Below are 18,474 nucleotides of genomic sequence, written 5' to 3' on the forward strand. Positions count from 1 at the left end.
TTCAATCTATTGTGATATGTTGTTTTGGTCAAACTATATGAAGAAAACCTGGCCTCACACAGATATACAGTTGGAAAAGGGAGGAGCATTTTAATTCTTATAAGTACTTTCCTTGTATTATATTCTTTTCTCTTCACAACAACTTGGAAATAAAGACTTGAGAGGTTGAATTACCTGTATAAATTCATCCAGTGATAAATGGCAGATCAGGGTCTCAAAATGAATGTGTAGCTGACTTTAAATTCTAACTTCTTAATTATCCCTAGATCTCCTTTGCCATTATGGCATGTGATAATGTGGTCCTTGTTTTATTTACTTAAAAAATATTTTTATTTATTTTTAGAGAGAGAGAGAGACAGAAACATTGATGTAACCAAAGATACTCTGTTTACAAAGTACCAAAATTCCACATCCCTGAAACACTGAAGGGCTGCCTCCCACACACCTCCTACTGGGGATGGAGTCTGCTACCTGGGCATGTGCCCTGCCCAGGAATTGAATTGGCAACCTTTTGGTGCATGAGACAATGACCAACCAACTGAGCCACATGGCCGTCACTCTTTTTGTCTGAGTCACCATGTTTCCTTCCTTTTAAGTCCCTTGGCTGACACTCAAACGCTGGAACCCCTATGGATTTACCTCTGAATCAAGGAGTCAATGCTGTAATCAAAGATACTCTGTTTACAAAGTACCAAAATTCCACATCCCTGAAACATTGAAGGGTTGCCCCACACACACCTCCTACTGGGGATTGAGCCTGCTACCTGGGCATGTGCCCTGATTGGGAATTGAACTGGCAACGTTTTGGTGCATGAGACAATGACCAACCAACTGAGCCACATGGCCAGCACGTGTTTCTCATTTTAAATCCATGATGTCAGTTCTTTTAAGGCCAACTACAGTAATCATGACACAAGTTTCTAAAAGCAGGCTTCCCATTACACATTTATGAATACCACATTGATTCTCAAGTGGAGGTCTTTTTGCCATCCAAGGAATTAAGATTCATTAGAAAAAAAATCCTTGTTGATGAACTTACAGGTATTGAGAAGATTTTCTGCTGTTGTCATTTTCATGTCTAAAAGTCAAAGGAAAAGAAAATGGAAATATTCGCATTTATAAACACATTATTTTAATATTAATTAACATGAATTATTTTACTATTGGGAATACATTTTTATGTAGGCATAATTATTCAATCTTGACTATGGAATTTCTGTTTATAGATTAGCATTAAGAATAAAATCTTATTATTCATTTTTCTGTTTCTAAAAAATTCTCAAGTTCCCCATAATAAGTAATTTGATATATTTTGATCCTTTTAAAATTACTAGTCTTTGTGTAATGTTTCAATTATTCTGAACATTTAATTAAGTGTGGCATTTTTCATTCATTTTAGATAACAAAAAATTATTTTTATGTTAATAATAAGGCAGACTTAACATTGTGTACTCATTTCTAGCATCTAGGGAATATTACAGGATGAGATTTACTCCAGACGATTCTGCAAAATTGTGTGCAAAATTCCACATCCCTGCAAAATTGTAAACCTGTTCAATTTATGAGGGAGGTTTTTGAGGAGAGGGTGAACATGTGAACCACGATAATGTCCAAATTTCAGATGTAGAGAACTGTAAGTCCTAGCCATTTCTCTTAGAAAAAAATCTCTAGTTGGTCTATAAATTAAATATTATAAATGATAATGTAGGTTCATTTTATTATGCTCTTGGGTTTCTATAAATCCAGGAAGTAGTATCCAGTTTCATATGTCAATTATAGTTACATACTCTTACATTAGGTTGCAAAACAAAACAGGGAAACAGAATAATCCTTTACCAGAAAGTCAACCTGTCTGAACAAAAAGTCAGGAGCAATTCAGCAGACTATGAGTAGATATGCACCACACCTACTAAAACAGAAAGGTAGCATATTCCCATCTAATCCTTCATAACTGACTTCCAGAGGCTAATTTTTGTTCAGCATGGTACCTTTAGAGTTTAATTTTGAGCCTTTTGTGGTTGGCAAATATATCAAGTAACATTAAGATTTTGGGTAATAAACTCATTTAACTTGACTAGAAAAATGTTAATTCCTATAATTTAAGAACAAATTATTTAGGAACCCTTTTATATTTGCAGAGCATTCCTCTTTCTTTGAGGTTTTATTTATCTATTAAAGGAAAGAAATGTTTCTGACTTATAATTTACTTTTAATAGTTGTTATTATCCCAGAAATTAATAGAATAACTATCACTTGGGTTGGTAGAAGACAGACAGGTACAATGAATGGGGAAGTGATTTAAACTGTCACTCCTTTTGTCTGAGTCACTATGTTTCCTTCCTTTTAAGTCCCTTGGCTGACACTCAAAGGCTGGAACCCCTATGGATTTACCTCTGAATCAAGGAGTCAATGCTGTAACCAAAGATACTCTGTTTACAAAATACCATATAAAGAAAGTGACCAAGAAAAAAAAATAGCATTGCCCCTGCCAAAAAGGAGATGACATCAATGGATAAAACAAAGTAGTTTTAAAAAACAGCTCAGCAAATGTGCATTGGTCTTCTCCCATGGGCCAGGAATCAAAGAAGAATAGACATGGCCCTGCCCTCAATAAACTTATAGTGGAAAAGTTATACAACTAAGTAGACAATTTAATATTATGTGATAAGTGTCATGGAAGATGTCTGTGTAGAAAATAGTGCACCAAGAAAAATCACTAAGCATAGAGTGGTGATAGGTGAATAGAAACAGTTGATGACAGAATTAATCAAGAAATTAATTTTACTGGAGGAAAAATAAACATAATTCACTTACTGTTGAAGATTAGATTTAAAAGTATGCTTAAATGCTCTCTAAATGGGCTTTTGGATCTGTAACTATTTCATATTATGTGCCTTTCTGGGGTTAGGAAGGAAAAAAATGCAACTCTTGTGCACTAGAAAGAATGAGCACTTCCTAAAAGTCTGATATCCAGTGAATATTTTACTCCTTGAAAAAAGAAGTCTGGCTTGGCTGATGTGGTTCAGTGGATTGAGTGTTGCCCATGGACTGAGAGGTCCTGGTTGGATTCCCAGTCAGGGTACATGCCCACGGTTGGGGTTAAATCCCCTGTGGGGGGGCGTGCAGGAGGCAGCCGATCAATGTATCTCTCTCACATCAATGTTTCTATCTCTTTCTCCCTTCCTCTCTCTAAAAAAAGTATAAAAAAAATAGAAGTCTAAAACAAGAATAAACTAAGCTATGTGATTCTGAAGTATAAAGAAGAGTTCGATAGTAGTAGTAGATCCATTTATGATATAAATTTTACATACACTGTGGGTATTAACTCAGGTCAATTTATTACTTTTCATGAGTCCAAATGCTAAATTAGTTAATTATTACTAATTTTCAGATACTTTTCCTAGGGTTCTAGCATTAAAAATATAGAGAAGATCAGCTGAATTCTTATATGAAGTGTATTTTATGGGATATTTTTAAATGTTCATGTGGTAGACCTCTGACAGCTTTAAAACTATAAATGTACATGCATTTACTGAGCCAAAGTAACTATGATAAAATTGTTTTATGACACATAAATGATAACTTTCCATTATGGAAATTCATGTATAATATTTTCACTGAAAAAACAAAACAAAACTCACAACAAAACAAAAAAGCTACTTTAGACTATTAATGTGACTTTTCTGTATTAAAAGGCAAAGGGATAGAGTGTGGACCTTGATTCTGGTTGATCAAAATCTGAATCCTTCACTCACTGTAGGCATTAATTAGTCACCTGGCTGCATATTTAGCAATAAATGGTTTTCCTTAAGCTTCTAATTAGACTGAAATTATATCTATGATTAGATATTAAATTTCATTTGTTGTTCCTCAGAATGATGTACATATCTTCAATATGTTCATCATTTTGACTTTGAAGATAAAATTAAAAAAATATTTTAAGATTTAATTAATTAAAATTTTATGTTGACTTCCGGTCAAGATGGTGGTGTAGGTAAATGCAGTATTGCGTCCACCCACAACCACAACAAAGTTACAACTAAACTACAGAACAACCATCATTCAAAACCGCCTGAAATCAAGCTGAATGGAAGTCCTACAACTACGGAATTAAATCAGCAGCCACATCCAGACTGGTAGGAGGGGTGGTGGTGGGGCGGCGGTGGCAGCGCAACGGGTGGGTCCCACACCCAAGTGCGGCGGATAAAAATCAGGAAGCTCCCGCGGCTGGGAAGGTCCTTCCTGAGGACTGAGGGGTCCCTGTCCCACACCAGGTGCCCCGCTCAGGTTTCCAGTGCCAGGAAGAGAAGTCCCCATAACTTCTGGCTGGAAAAACCAGCGGAAACTGAGGCTCAGGGAAGCTGAAGTGGCTGGAGCCCCAGGCAGCTCCCTAAACGGCCCGCGCACGGACTTATCGGACTCTCTCCCTCTAAGCTTGGAGGGGAGGCAGCTCGAGGGGTGCCAGAGACATACAGGGAAGAACTGAGCTGTTTGGCACTGGAGTTAGGGCTGGAGAGGGGGCTTTCTCAGGGACAAACGTGCTGTCAGAAGCCTTTGTTTCTTTGGTGAGCCCTTCCCGGGGGCGGCAGACAGAAGCCTTACCTGGGACTCCAGCAACCTGGCTCACACTGGTAGCCCCGCCCTTCTGACTCCCTGAGGCCCCGCCCCACCCAACTTTCAAGCCCACCCAAGCTGTTGCCACTTGCTTAACCATAGGATTGGCCGGTCTTGGATCCTGCTTCAGGTTTTTCCTAAATTCTTTCAAATGAGCAGCATCTGGTCTCAGCGAGCCCCATACCTCTCATTAAGTAATACACTGAAACAAACACAGGGAGGCAGCCAAAATGAGGAGACAGAGAAACAGGTCCCAAATGAAACAACAGAACAAAACCCCAAGAAAAGAACTAAGCGAAATGGAGATAAGCAACCTAACAGATACTGAGTTCAAAATACTGCTTATAAGGATGCTCAATGAACTTAGTGAGAACCTCAGTGAACTTAGGGAGGGCCTCAAGAGCATAAAAAAGGACCAGTTAGAAATCAGGGATACAGTTAGAATTGAAGGAGGCATTAACTGAAATAAAGAATAATTTACACAGCTTCAATAATAGAGTATGTAAATCCAAGGAGCAAACCATCGATTTGGAATATAAGGAAGCAAAAAAAATCCCCAATCAGAACAGCAAAAAGAAAAAAGAATCCCCAAAAATGAGGATAGTGTAAGGAGCCTCTGGGACAACTTCAAGCGTGCCAACATTCGCATCTTGGGGGTGCCAGAAGGAGAAGAGCGAGAACAAGAAATCGAAAACCTGTTTGAAACAATAATGGCAGAAAACTTTCCTAACTTGGTGAAGGAAACAGACATACAAGTCCAGGAAGCACAGAGAGTCCCAAACAAGATGAACCCCAAGAGGCCCACACCAAGACACATCATCATCAAAATGCAAAAGGTTCAAGACAAAGAGAGAATCTTAAAAGCAGCAAGAGAAAGGCAGCTAGTTACCTACAAGGGAATTCCCATTAGGCTGTCAGCTGATTTCTCAATAGAAACTTTGCAGGCCAGAAGGGAGTGGCAAGAAATATTCAGAGTGATGAAAACCAAGAACCTACAACCAAGATTACTCTATCCTGCAAAGCTGTCATTTAGAATCGATGGACATATAAAAACTTTCCCAGACAAGAAAAAGTTAAAGGAGTTCATCACTACCAAACCGTTATTATATGAAATGATGAAGGGTCTTTTTGAAGAAAAAGATAAAATGTATGAACAAACAAAATGGCAATGAATACATATCTATCAACAATGGAATCTACAAACAAAATGAACAGGTAGAACAGAAACATTCTCATAGATGCAGAGAACATTTTGTTGGTTGCCAGTTGGGAGGGGGGTTGGGGGAATGGGTGAAAAAGGTGAAGGGATTAAGAAACACAAATTCATTGCTAGACTGACACACCTCAAAGGGAAAGGAGTTGGGGGGGTGGGAAGAAATAAACCAAAGTTTTCGATTTCTTGTTCTCTCTCTTCTCCTTCTGGCACCCCCAAGATGCGAATGTTGGCACGCTTGAAGTTGTCCCATGCTTATATGCATAACCAATGGACACAGACAATAGTGTGGGAAAAGGTGGGAGGGGGGTGGAAGTGGGGAGGAGGGGGTCAATGGGGGAAAAATGTGGAACATCTGTAATACATTTTACATCCAACAATAAAGATTTGAAAAAAAAAAAAAGGAAAAAAAGAAAAATTTTATGTTGATTAAACTTAACCACTTGTATATGCAGTTAGTAGTTTTTAAGGTAGAGCTGTGCTCTGACTTATTTTTACCTTTATGCAGATTTTAAGAAACATGAAAAATCAGAAATAAATAAATAAATAAATGAATAAATAGAGACAGATAGATAGATATAGATATATCTATATATATATTTTAATCCTCACCCAAGGACATTTTTTCCATATTTTGTTCAGATAGAGTGGGAGGGAGGGAGAGAGGGAGAGAAACACACATCGAAAGGGACACATCGAGTGGTTGCCACCTGCACAACCCAACCAGGGCCAGGGACAAACTGCAACAGAGGTACATTCCCTTAGTGGGAACCGAACCTGGGTCTCTTTGGACTGCAGGCCAATGCTCTAACCACTGAGCCAAAGTGGCCAGGGCAGAAATATTTATTTTTATTTGGTAATATATATGCATGTCCTATGACTTAGCCATTGTTGATCTTAAGTTTTGGAAGCAGTACACAAGACTACTGTAATAAAGAGAGGACAAGATGAGTACTGAGGAATATATTTAGATAGCTATGTTGATATAGTGAGCAGTGGACAATGTAAGTGTCTTATTTTTTTGAAATATAATCCTTATGTTTCTAAGAGGCCCTTTTGAGAACACACGTTAGACAGGAAGTTAATATTTAGGATTAGCACTTTCAGTTTGGGAAGTTTCTAGTTTGGCACTCCTGGGTACTTTGTGAAGGTCAGCATTTTGATGACATGGCTCTGGTGTTTCATCCAGCAAAGAATACTTTGTATTCCTTTCAGTTCATGCCCATTGCTTTCTCTGAGACCCAGCTGAAGAGGTAGCTTCTCCAAGAAATTTTTTTCTTATCTCCCTTTTCTCAGTAAATACCTTAGCTTCATGTTCCCTTGCCAATTAGCATTTAGTAGTTTTTAAAGCAACAGTGACTATTACCTGGTAATATTCACTTGTTCATTCTGAACAAATTAAAATTTTTTTTGGAACTTAATTCAAGATGCTTGTTTTAAATGTTTCTTTCCTATCATTGAAAAAAAGGATTTCTTCTGGGAACTATACTATTTAAAAAACTGCATACAATTAAAAATATTTAGGTAGTGGTTAATAGACACAATTACAACTCTAACTGAATTTATAGACTTATTATGACAATTATATTGTTTTTGAAGTTGCACAAGGAAGCTGTCATTAAATGCAAACCAGAGCTATTCTTTTCTTACTCAGAACACACAGAATTCTTTTGTATTTCTTTCTTCTTCTTCTTTTTTTTTTTTTTTGCATTTTTATCTTCAGATAGAGCCAGAGGGAGAGAGAGGACAAAAGAGAGAGAAACATTGATGCAAGAGAGACACATCCACTGGCTGCCACTCATATGACCCCAACTGGGGGAGGGGACAAACTGCAACTGAGGTACGTGCCCTTAGCAGGACACGAACCTGGGACTGTCTGGTCCATGGGCGCCGCTCTAACCGCTGAACCAAACCGGCCAGGGAGAATTCTTTTGTATTTCTTCAGAAATTCTACATAAGAGACAGATGTAGAGGGTGCAAAGAAAGGAAAAGCTGGTTTGGAGGAAATTTCTAAGTTCTTTAAGTTTAAATTTTTATCTAGCCTGAGTTGACAGACATGGTAGAAATATTTCTTTCTTTTTAACATTGAACTATTAATATTTTGAATACATTTTCTTGCTGTTAGTGACTTTTATGAGCTTTAATAGAAGCTCTTGGGTGTGTATCTTATCAGAAAAATAAATCATCTTAAGAGGAAAAAATTAAAATTGACATTTATTATATGGTACTATTTAACATGTATTGCAGAGAATCAGGAAAGAAGTAGTCATGTAAAAGAAGAATCAGTGTTTTTTTTCCTAATAGCTTTAGTACCCTCACAATCTTATATAAAGTGTTGATGAGTGTCAAAAGATTTCAGGCTGTTGAAATGGAAGATGAAATACCAATATGTTTTAGTAGGAGTAACTCTATACTGCTATAGTTAAGAATCATAAAAAGATTTCCATATTTCTCCAAGCCATTAAAAAAACTCACACTGTGACTCATTTACATAATATTTGTGAGGACAGTAACCAGAGATCTAGGAACATGAGAGATAAGGAGCCAAATTCATCAGGACATTAAAGATTTAATCCTAAAATTTTGTGTGTATGTTTTTTGTAAGGTAATTAAAAATGTCAACATTTAGTTAGAGGTAATAGTAGATTTAGATGCAGTTGTAATAAATAATTTTTATGTACCCTTTACCTATTTTTACCCAAAGGTAATATCTTGGAAAGATGCTATAAAGGCAATATCTTCAAAACTCTGGTACAGTATCATAATTAGGATATCAACATGGATGCCGTTAAAAAACAACATTCCCATCACCATAAGGATCTGTCAAGTTGCCCTTTTATAGCCATATCTGCTTCCTCCCATCCTATTCACTCTTTAATCACTGACAACCACTAACCTGTTCTCCCATTCTATATATTTTTAAATTCCAAGAATGTCATATGTTCCTATGAATAATATAATTCAGTATGTAACTTTTTGGATTGGCTTCTTACACTCAGCGTAGGTTTCTAGAGATTCATCCAAGTTCTTTCTATTGCTGAGTAGTATTCCATTGTATGATATAACTGAATTTGTCTAACCATTTGTTAAAGGATATCTGGGTTGTCAGCATGGCTATTAGGTATAAAGCTGCTATAAAAATTCATGTGTAAGTTTTTGTTTTTACTCAAGTCATCATTTGTCTAGGTTAATGTCCAGGAATGTAGTTGCTTGGTTGTATGATAGTTGCCTGTTTAAGTTCCTAAGAATCTACCAAATTTTCTAGAGTGGATGTACCATTTCACATTTCCATAGGCATTGTATGAATGACTCAATTTCTCCACATCGTTGCCAGCATTTGGTTTTATCATCATTTGGACTCTCCCTTTCCTCATCTTTCTCTCTCTCTCTATTTTTTTATTTATTTATAATTTTCACCTTCATTATCACTTCCTGGGAATGACTATCATATTTATGGTTTTAGACCCAAGCTTCCCCTAAAGGACCAATCCTTTATTTCCAAATGCTTGATAGATAACTTTTCCTGGAGATATATATTCTAATACTCAAACTTTAAGCTAGTCATATATATTTGACTCTTCCATTGCTTCCTATTTCGCTATGAAGTTATCACCCTGCTAATCACTCAGTCTTAAAATTTGGTCGTTATACTCAGTTTCTTTCAGTATTGTGGTTGCTAAATTCTGTCAGTTCTGCAAGTATAATCTCTTTGACCTATGTCCATTATTTCTAATATTATTTTTACTATGATATTTCAGGTTTTCAGTTGTTCATATTTGGACCATTGCAATTTCTTCCTAACTGATCTCTCTGTTTAAAGACTACCCTCTGTTCCTTTTACACTATACTATTTTTTAGGTAAAATTTTAGAAAACAAAGATTTGACTATGCGTCTTTCATGATTTAATAGATTTTATTGAACCCTTTATTCCTACCAAAGTGTAAATTTTTTAAAAAAAAACCTCACCTGAGGATATATTTCTATTTATCTTTAGACAGAGTGGGAGGGAGAGAGAGAGAGAAAAAGAGAGAGAGAGAGAAACTGATGTGAGAGAGACACATCAACTGGTTGCCTCCCCCACGACCCTCACCAGGGCTGAGAGGAACCACAACTGAGGTACGTGCCCTTGGCCTGAATGAACCGCAGTCGAACCCATGACTCATTGGTCCGAGGGCTGCCACTCTACAACTGAGCCAAACAGCCCAGGGCCAAAGTGTAAACTTTTTAACCTAAAACTCATCACTCTTAATTTTGATTATGTCGTAATTGTGGCTTCAAAAACTTAGGTCCCTGGGAAATGAAAGGAAGCTAGGACATATTTGAAAGGAGGCAGAGAAATTGGTTTTGCTGTATGTACAGTTGACCTTTTAGGAGTATGAGAGGCAAGTGAGGTTTCCAAAAACCCATAGCAAATTTGAACTTGCATGAGCTGGTTGCTGATTGGCAGTGCACTCTGGCAGGTTGTGTTAGGCTGTGTTCTCTAGAGAAACAGAACCTATTATTTATTCACTTATTATGAGGAATTGGCTCACAAGCAATTATAGAGGCTGAGAATTATGATCTGCCATCTGAGAGCTGGAGTCCCAGAAATGCCAGTGGTGTAATTCCAGTCCAAGTCTAAAGTCCTCAGAATTGGACTTCCAATGGTGCAAATCCCAGTTCGAAGACAAGAGAAAACCAACCTTCCAGCTTAGTCAGCCGGAGAGAAAGAATTCACTCTTGGTCTGTCTGTTTGTTCTATTAAAGACTGTCACCGGATTGGTTAATTCCCAAGGCAATCAGCTCTACTCACTCACCAATTCAAATGCTAATGATGTCTGGAAACATCCTCACAGACACATCCAGCAATCCTGTGGCCCAGTCAAGTTGACACATAAAATTATCTATCACACAGCCCTGGCAAGTCTTCTCAGTGGTTAGAGCGAGGGCCCACTGTCCACAGAGTCCCAGGTTCAGTTCTCAATAAGGGCAGGTACCTTGGTTGCGGTTCGTTTCCGCCCCAGTTGGAGTCTCGTGGGTGGCAACCAATTGATGTGTCTCTCTCACATCGATGTTTCTTTCTCTTTCCCTCCTGCTCTATCTGAAAATAAATGCAAAAAAATGTCCTCAGGTGAGGATAAAAAAAATTCTATCATACAGATGTATCTGAACCCAAGATGGGTGATGCTGCATATCAATCAAGACAGTAGTATCTGAGATCCAGGTGTTCAATTTCATGGGTACAAGACCCAAAACATTTTATGGGGAGGTGGCAAAAAATAGCTAGCCTAGCTATTCAGACCCCAGCCCTCAGGGATAAATTTCTAAGAACAACAGTTTTAGCAAAATATGCAAATGCACAACCACAAATAGCCGAAATAACGGTAGTTGTACAAAACCATTTAAATTGGAGAACAAGACTGGGAATTTAGTCAAGAAGTATCAATAAAAGAATATGACACAGAGAGCATATGGCAGAACTTAAGGACTCATCCTAGGTATACTGAATTTAAATTGACAAGATCATTTTAGAACTCCACTGAATAAAATCTGTTGGTGTCTGGTCTATTAATAGCCTGCCTATTTTGGTCTGCAGTCCCAGATACTTTTTGTATGTTTAGAACTTAGTCAACTCCAGATGGATCTAAGCAAGTAGCTGAGGCAATTAACTGAATTAGCCCACTGTATAGAGTATTTTAGTATTAATAATTTAAAATTAATGCCTGACTATAAAAAATAACTATTATAGCCCTGGCCAGTTTGGTTCAGCGGTTAGAGCATTGGCCCATGGACCAGAGAGTCCTGGGTTCGCTTCTCGCTAAGGGCACGTACCTCGGTTGTAGTTTGTCCCCGGCCCCAGTTGGGGTTGTGTAGGTGGCAATCACTCGGTGTGTCTCTCTCACATGGATGTTTCTTTCTCTCTCTTCCTCCCTCTCTCCCTCCTGCTCTGTCTGAAGATAAATGCAAAAAAAAAAATTAAATAAATAAATAACTATTATAAAATTATAATTTCTTTTCTCTCACACAGGTTAGAAAATTAAAATGATTAGCTTAAAAGATGATTCTTAGTTCACTGATATTTTTGTGGCTATGTCTTGTGTACCGTATTGATAGTGAGTCCTTTAATGCAAGGACTATCTACTAATATTAAACTCTCTTAAAGTATCTGAACAGTGGCTAATATGTAGTTGTATGATTCAATATTTTATAATTCAAACTCTAACTCAAGGTTGTATTTGAAAAATACATAAAGAAATATTATTTTAAATAAATTTCTGGCTTTATTGAAAGATAGTTTGAAATATCAATATTTCAAATAGTGCTCCACATCTCTAAGGAGACTGGGCAACATTTTCTCTGAAATAAAGCCAAGAATCAGGAAGCAAGGGCATCTGAGTAGGCAAAAGATATATATATATATATATATATATATATATATATATATATATTCAACTCACTAAAGCTTATACAATTAAATAAGAAGGCCCGACACAGGCTAATTTGAAGGCTATTTTCTAATTTTTTATATGTTATTATAAAATGTTTAGAATGAACTTGCATTTGAGGAAGGTAGAAGAAGATAGAGAAAATAGAAGTGACAGCAAGAACTCTGCTTGACGTTGAAGTATGAGAAAGAAATAAAATATAAGAAAGAATATGAGAGCTCAAAACCCCAAACATTGGGGACGTTTAGTGAAGACACCGATAACCCTACATTTCCCTAAATGCCCTGGGGTACTACAATATCTACTATATACTGATGGATGTCCAAAGTAATATCAGAAAAGTAGGTGGTAAGTTTGAGAAAGATTCTTGTAAAAATATAATTTTAAAGGAAATTTTTATATTTTATTAAAAAGAAAATATAAAGTATTCAAAAATTTGCCTGTTTATAAAGAATTATTTATAATGAATCATCAGTAGTCAAGGTCTTATACTACTTAGACTATTTTAAGAAACATTTTGCTAATAAAATAGGTTTATAGAGCTGAAGATTGGTTCTTGGTTAAGAAAGGACACTCTGGGCAATAATATCCTTTAAAAAATTGTCCTCTGGGATTTATCAAAGAGTAATTGGTTAGTCAATTGCTTAAAGCATGGGACAAATGCAGCCATGCATTTTCTCAGAGTCAAGCCACATGAAAAAGGTGCATTCATCCCTATGTCAGTGTTGGCCAGCTGGCTGCTCCCAAATGAGTGCTAGGCCAGAGCTTTATTCTTCTTCTTGTAAAACTCTTAATGGTGGGTCAGTACAGTCATCTGTGTATGAAGTTCTATGTTATTCTTCTTTCTATTACTTCAACATAATTTGAGTTTTTACTTTAATCAATTATAATTTAGCATAAGTATTTAAAATATTTTTTCATACCTATTCAATAGATGGTTAAGTATACCAGTAAATATAGGCATTGTTAAGGAAATGATGATTATTAAAACAAATTACAGTCATACCCTTAAATATGCCCATTAAAGTTATGAACATGCAATTTATAAGGCATGTTATTTAAAACCCTCGCTTTAGCTTGTGAGGTATTTATTTACTTTTATAAGGAATGACTTATATTTTTCCTTCTAGAGCTTCCAGAAGAGAGCCACCCTGTGGTCATCTTTGCAGTGGTGCAGTTTGTACATGTATCTAGTGTTAAATTTTCTTCTTAGCCTTTGGCTTGAGAGTTTATGGCAGTAATGGTCAAGTGCATCATGCTGTGAGGTAAACTTCTTTGGTGAAATATCACTTGAATTGTTTAACTTGTCCTCTCTCTCTCTCTCTCTCTCTCTCTCTCTCTCTCTCTCTCTCTCTCTCTCTCTCACATCCTTTTAGCATTATAGTTTGAATTACATAAACATTAAGCATCATATGTATGTTTTGGTTTGATTGTTAAGCTATAAAATAGCAAGATCATGTAAGCAGTTATATTATAAAATAAAGGAAAATTGTGTTAACTAATTTTAATCATCTCTATTTTAAAGGACTGATATTATTTAAGCATATGTAAATATAAATTTGGGGGTTTGGAAATACATAAAAAGTTTCCCCATTTACACCAATGGTATTAGGTTGAGAAATTCTCTTTTTGAGAGATTTTTTTCCCCAGGAAACTATTCTTTCATGGGCAAGAAAACCTACACTATTAATGGTTTTTCTAGGTTTATGCTAACTAGTAAATTTGAAAATCTTCTGATCTAGTGAGTTTAGAATTGATGGAGAAAACATTGCTTTCTCACTGATTGTTAGCACATTGGAACATAGTGGCAGTGCCATTTTTCATGGAATTCAGGAGTGAGTGGAAAATTTAATTGCACATTTTGTTCATGGGTCTTAATAAGCAAAGCACTCTTTATATTCTAAATCTGGGGTAGCAATGTCCACTAGTAGTATATGTGTAGCACACTTGCCATCAGCTTCCTCAATTGGTATTCTGGAAAAAAATTAAACTCTAAACAGCTAGAGGGCTTATTTTTATGAAATGAATGAGCTTCTCATTTATGCATCTGGAATAGTATTAACTATATATCATCCTTGGGGGAACTGAAAACATCCACACACACCATTTTTATATAAATATGCTGTCCTTTTCTGGTTTTCAGTTGCAGTTTTGACATTATGGAATTCATTACTTCACCCAACAATCATTCACTGTTGCATGCTAGCCTCTGTGTTAGGCTCTAAAAACATAGTGGTGAGCAAAAATGGAGATGACTTCTGCTCTTATGGAGATTATGATCTGCTGGGAGAGACAGTAAACCAAGAGAGTGCTCTGAAGGAAAAGAATGGGCTTCTCTGGAACTGGCAAAGGAATACAACCTGTACTGGAATTATTGGCCAAATGTGGTGACAAGGATGCAGAGGCCGGTGGACTGAAAAACATTGGGTTTTGGATATGTTTTTGACAAAAAACAGTTTTCAACTGTTCTCATCTAGTAACTGGCAGTCACTGTTCTCTTACTAACTGATAACAGCATTAGGTCCAATCCACATCACACTGTTTATACTGGATAAGCTGAGAAAATATTTGTGAAATAATGGTGCTAATTGTGCCTTTTATTTCATACACTATCTCAGTGTGAGCTTTTTGCCGAGAGGGACAATATTATTTTCCTCTTTGAATTCCCCACAGTGCCTAGCAAAGTGTATAAGTACCTCATAATTATTTATTAAGAAAAAAAAATTTTATAATTGATTTTAACTCTTTTCAGCAATTCTTTAAGTTACATATAGATTTACATCCTTTCTTCATTTATTTAAAACCAAGGACAGAGTATAGAAGATTTGAATTTAGAATGATTGACTACATATTTGGAAAAAGAAGGCAGCTTTTTTTCCCCCACTAAGAACTTTAAATCTGTAGCTAAATTAGATTTTTAGCACAGCTCTCAGTTTTAAATTGATTCATAAAATAGTGTAGAGAATGCACAGAGCACTTAGAATCAGAAGACATGGGTTCAAATATTGGGTCTGCTCATTTATTTTATGACAGGATGAATCACTTTACTTCACTGAATCTTCTTTACCTATAAACAGGATAACCAGACTAGAAATCTCTACGGTCTTTTTCAACTCTGAAGTCTTTCAAACGTGTTCGATGAATAATGCATTTTCATGGGTTTGGTCTGGACCAAAACCAGTAACCAATTTTCAATATTCCTGATTTTGCCACTGATCTGGGATAAATAACTTAACATGTATGGCTGTTATAGAGGATACAAATTCTAAGTGAAATTCCTGTGAAATTTTGCTTTTTAGTCATGATGATCCATGGCAAATTTTTAAAATATCATCAAACGACACCGCTTTTAGATACTAGGTTTGGTATCATTTGCTATGTGCAGAAGAAAATAAAATAAATTTAATGTTAGTATACATAAAAAATAACAGATAGGGCAATATTTTATCCAAATTTCCTCAGTCATAGTCAGTATTCAGTCAATATTTATTCAATAAATGAATAAATAAATTAAGCCAATAATGGATGATTTAAAATTTTTTCCTGGTAATGATTTGGTATTATAACTAAGAATTACATAAAGCAACTTATCTGGGGTAGGTATAATTATTAGGTACTAAAATGTTGATGGACACTTAGTTGATTAACTTTTTATTTCTAAAAGAGCAATAATTTTTATCTCTTGGTTCAACTGCCACTGATTTTCTATATCTCTGAGGCTTATAAAATCTTTGAAATGAGCTATTGTCCTACTTTGAATTCCTACATAAAAAGCACATAGGCATATTCCTTAAGATTCAGTTGGCTGTGCAGTGAATATCCAAGTATATAATTATCAGAATAATAACCATATTGGTTGGGAATATATTCTTCTATGAGGTGTATATATAGAAGAAAATCATCTTGGTTACTATTTATTAAGTGCTCATTCTGTCAGGCACTGTGCTAAGGGCTTTAGATGTATGTGCTCTTTTTTTTTCAGAATAAATACTATGAAGTATACGAACTAAAATCTCCGTTTTAAAGATGACGATGTAAGGCTTTAGGAGATAAAATGATTTGTTTTTGTTGGGAGTTTAGGGGTGGGGATGTGGATTTACTCCTACTGCACTAGTGCTTTGGAAGTTCATTCTCCATTAGAAATGCCTCCAGTTCCTTCCCCCTCACCCATACTGCAGCCTGAGTTTGGGGGGAGAGTAGGGACAGGGGTATTAATAAAAATAATATCAGGTATACTATCTATTATCTATCATCATCTATCTAATTTCTGTCTACATATGGAGACAGATAACTTTCAAATTTACAATCCACATGACATATATTTTGAGTGCTTTTTTTCCCCCTACATACAAACCCAAAATTAATGATATTCTGACCAGTCTTGTGTTTGTTTTTTTAAAGGCATAAGGTCTTTTCAAGGGATAAATGGTGATGCAAAAATAAATACAATTAAATAAAAAAAAAGTGCATTAGGTCTTTTAAATGCTCACAACAATCATATGAGTACTTTTTATTATTATCATCTTCCATTATCATCTTCCCATGATGAGATGGTTAGACTGAAGCATAGAAATGTTCAGTAATTTTCCAAAAGTCACACAGCTAATTTGTAGAAAACCTGAGATTTAAATCTCATAGCAGGACCCGTGACCTTAACCACTATTTTATATCCCTTCTTTCTAGGCATAATGATATAGAAACACTGGTGTTGTATTCAGCCATTCATTGTAACTAATATCACTGGCCAGTAAAGGAAGTTGTGACTTTTTCCTCTGTGTTAAGCAGCTTGCATGAAAATGAAATCTACAACACTGACATACTCAGAAGTAGGCTTTAAGTAACTGAGCTGACCAGGCAACATAAGAGGGTCAGGCTATTCAATAAGATGCTGTGACAGCAACCTTGACTACCCGTGGGGTTGGGGGGTTGGAAGATGGACATTTTTTAACCTTGTGTTAGGCACTCTCAACCTTGTGTTAATGCATTCTTGGAATCCTGGGGGTGGAGGGGACCTGGCCCACCCAGCTGTATTGGGTACTTCATTTGCATGGGAATAAGGGTTTATCTTTTGGCTTCAAGGTCTCTTTCTGTAAAAAGCAAGAAACAAAGCTAGGGTGTATGTTTGCAGTAATGCCATCTCAAGGAAATAATTTACTTAAATCCATTTGTGACCTGGGGGTACCAATCTGCAAATAAATGGGACTGTGTCCAGAGATTGAGAGCATTTGCTACCTTGCAAAGCTCTCCCCCACCCCAAGCAGCGTGTACTTGTAGTTTTATTGGGTTGCACTGATCCCAGCAGGCCGAGAGATAGCAACTACCTAAATAGATCTTCATAGATCCCTAGGCCAGAGAGCCACGTATGTGGCTATGAATGAAGATTCCCTTTCCCTTTCAGTAAATGCTGTCTTGAATGTGAGGTTTGTGTCAACTTATTTTATTGTAGTTTTGGAGAACTGGCCCAGTTGGTTGCTGGGTTTGATCCTGCACCTGTGGACCCCTTGTCAGTTTCAGGAGACATCTACCTTCTGATGGAAGGTGAGAAAGGAGAGAGAGGCAGTTTCTAATGAACAGGTAGAGGCTAAGACAATACCAAAGCTCTGTCCATACTTAAGTGTATTACACTTAATAGTCACTGCTCTTCTTAAAATTGTAGGATGGCAGTATAATAGTTAACACTACTGAGAAAAATCATAAATCTGGAAAAGACATCCAGAAAGTCTGTTTTCCTGGTATCCTACATAATTCTTAAAGTGTGAAAAAATACCTGGAATATAATGATGTTTAACTTGTGAGTTCATGATTTTAGCAAATGAGTTTCCTAAAATATATCTTTGTTGGCAACTTCTCTATAAACGGAAGAGCTGTTTCATTTCTCTGTATTCTTTTGAGGTCATGACACATAGGAGAAGCATGTTCAGGTTTTGCTTTTTGAGCCTTTTGATGTTCCATGCAAATGAACCCTTGGTATAGATCCCTGCCTCCCCGCAACACACGTAAACATTTAGTCCTTTTAATCCTTCCTGTAGAGATAGGAATACTTTTCTGCCCTTGGTCAAATTTGTTGTACCAGAGAACTAATAGCCTAGCTTAGCTGTACTAACTGTTGGCTGTACTTTTATCAAGACCAGAGAGACACTCATTTCCTGGGAATGGTGGGACATTTGACCCTACTTTTTAGAAGCTGCCTTATACAATAGTGTGAGAGACAAAGTCCATTA

The 18,474-nt window shown here is 36.4% G+C and overlaps 1 protein-coding gene across 1 annotated transcript in view; it reads right to left on the reverse strand.

Moving 5' to 3' along the window:
• The window catches only part of LOC118624523 (transmembrane protease serine 11C-like), a 76,982-nt gene that overhangs the window by 14,458 nt on the left and 44,050 nt on the right, over nucleotides 1–18,474 (reverse strand). The window contains exon 6 of the mRNA XM_036252895.1: nucleotides 1,040–1,078. Coding sequence (XP_036108788.1) covers nucleotides 1,040–1,078 — 39 coding nt within the window. The remainder of the gene's footprint in view (nucleotides 1–1,039; nucleotides 1,079–18,474) is intronic.

This window comes from Molossus molossus, unplaced genomic scaffold, assembly GCF_014108415.1.
Source record: "Molossus molossus isolate mMolMol1 unplaced genomic scaffold, mMolMol1.p scaffold_m16_p_1, whole genome shotgun sequence".
Taxonomy (NCBI): Eukaryota; Metazoa; Chordata; class Mammalia; order Chiroptera; family Molossidae; genus Molossus; species Molossus molossus.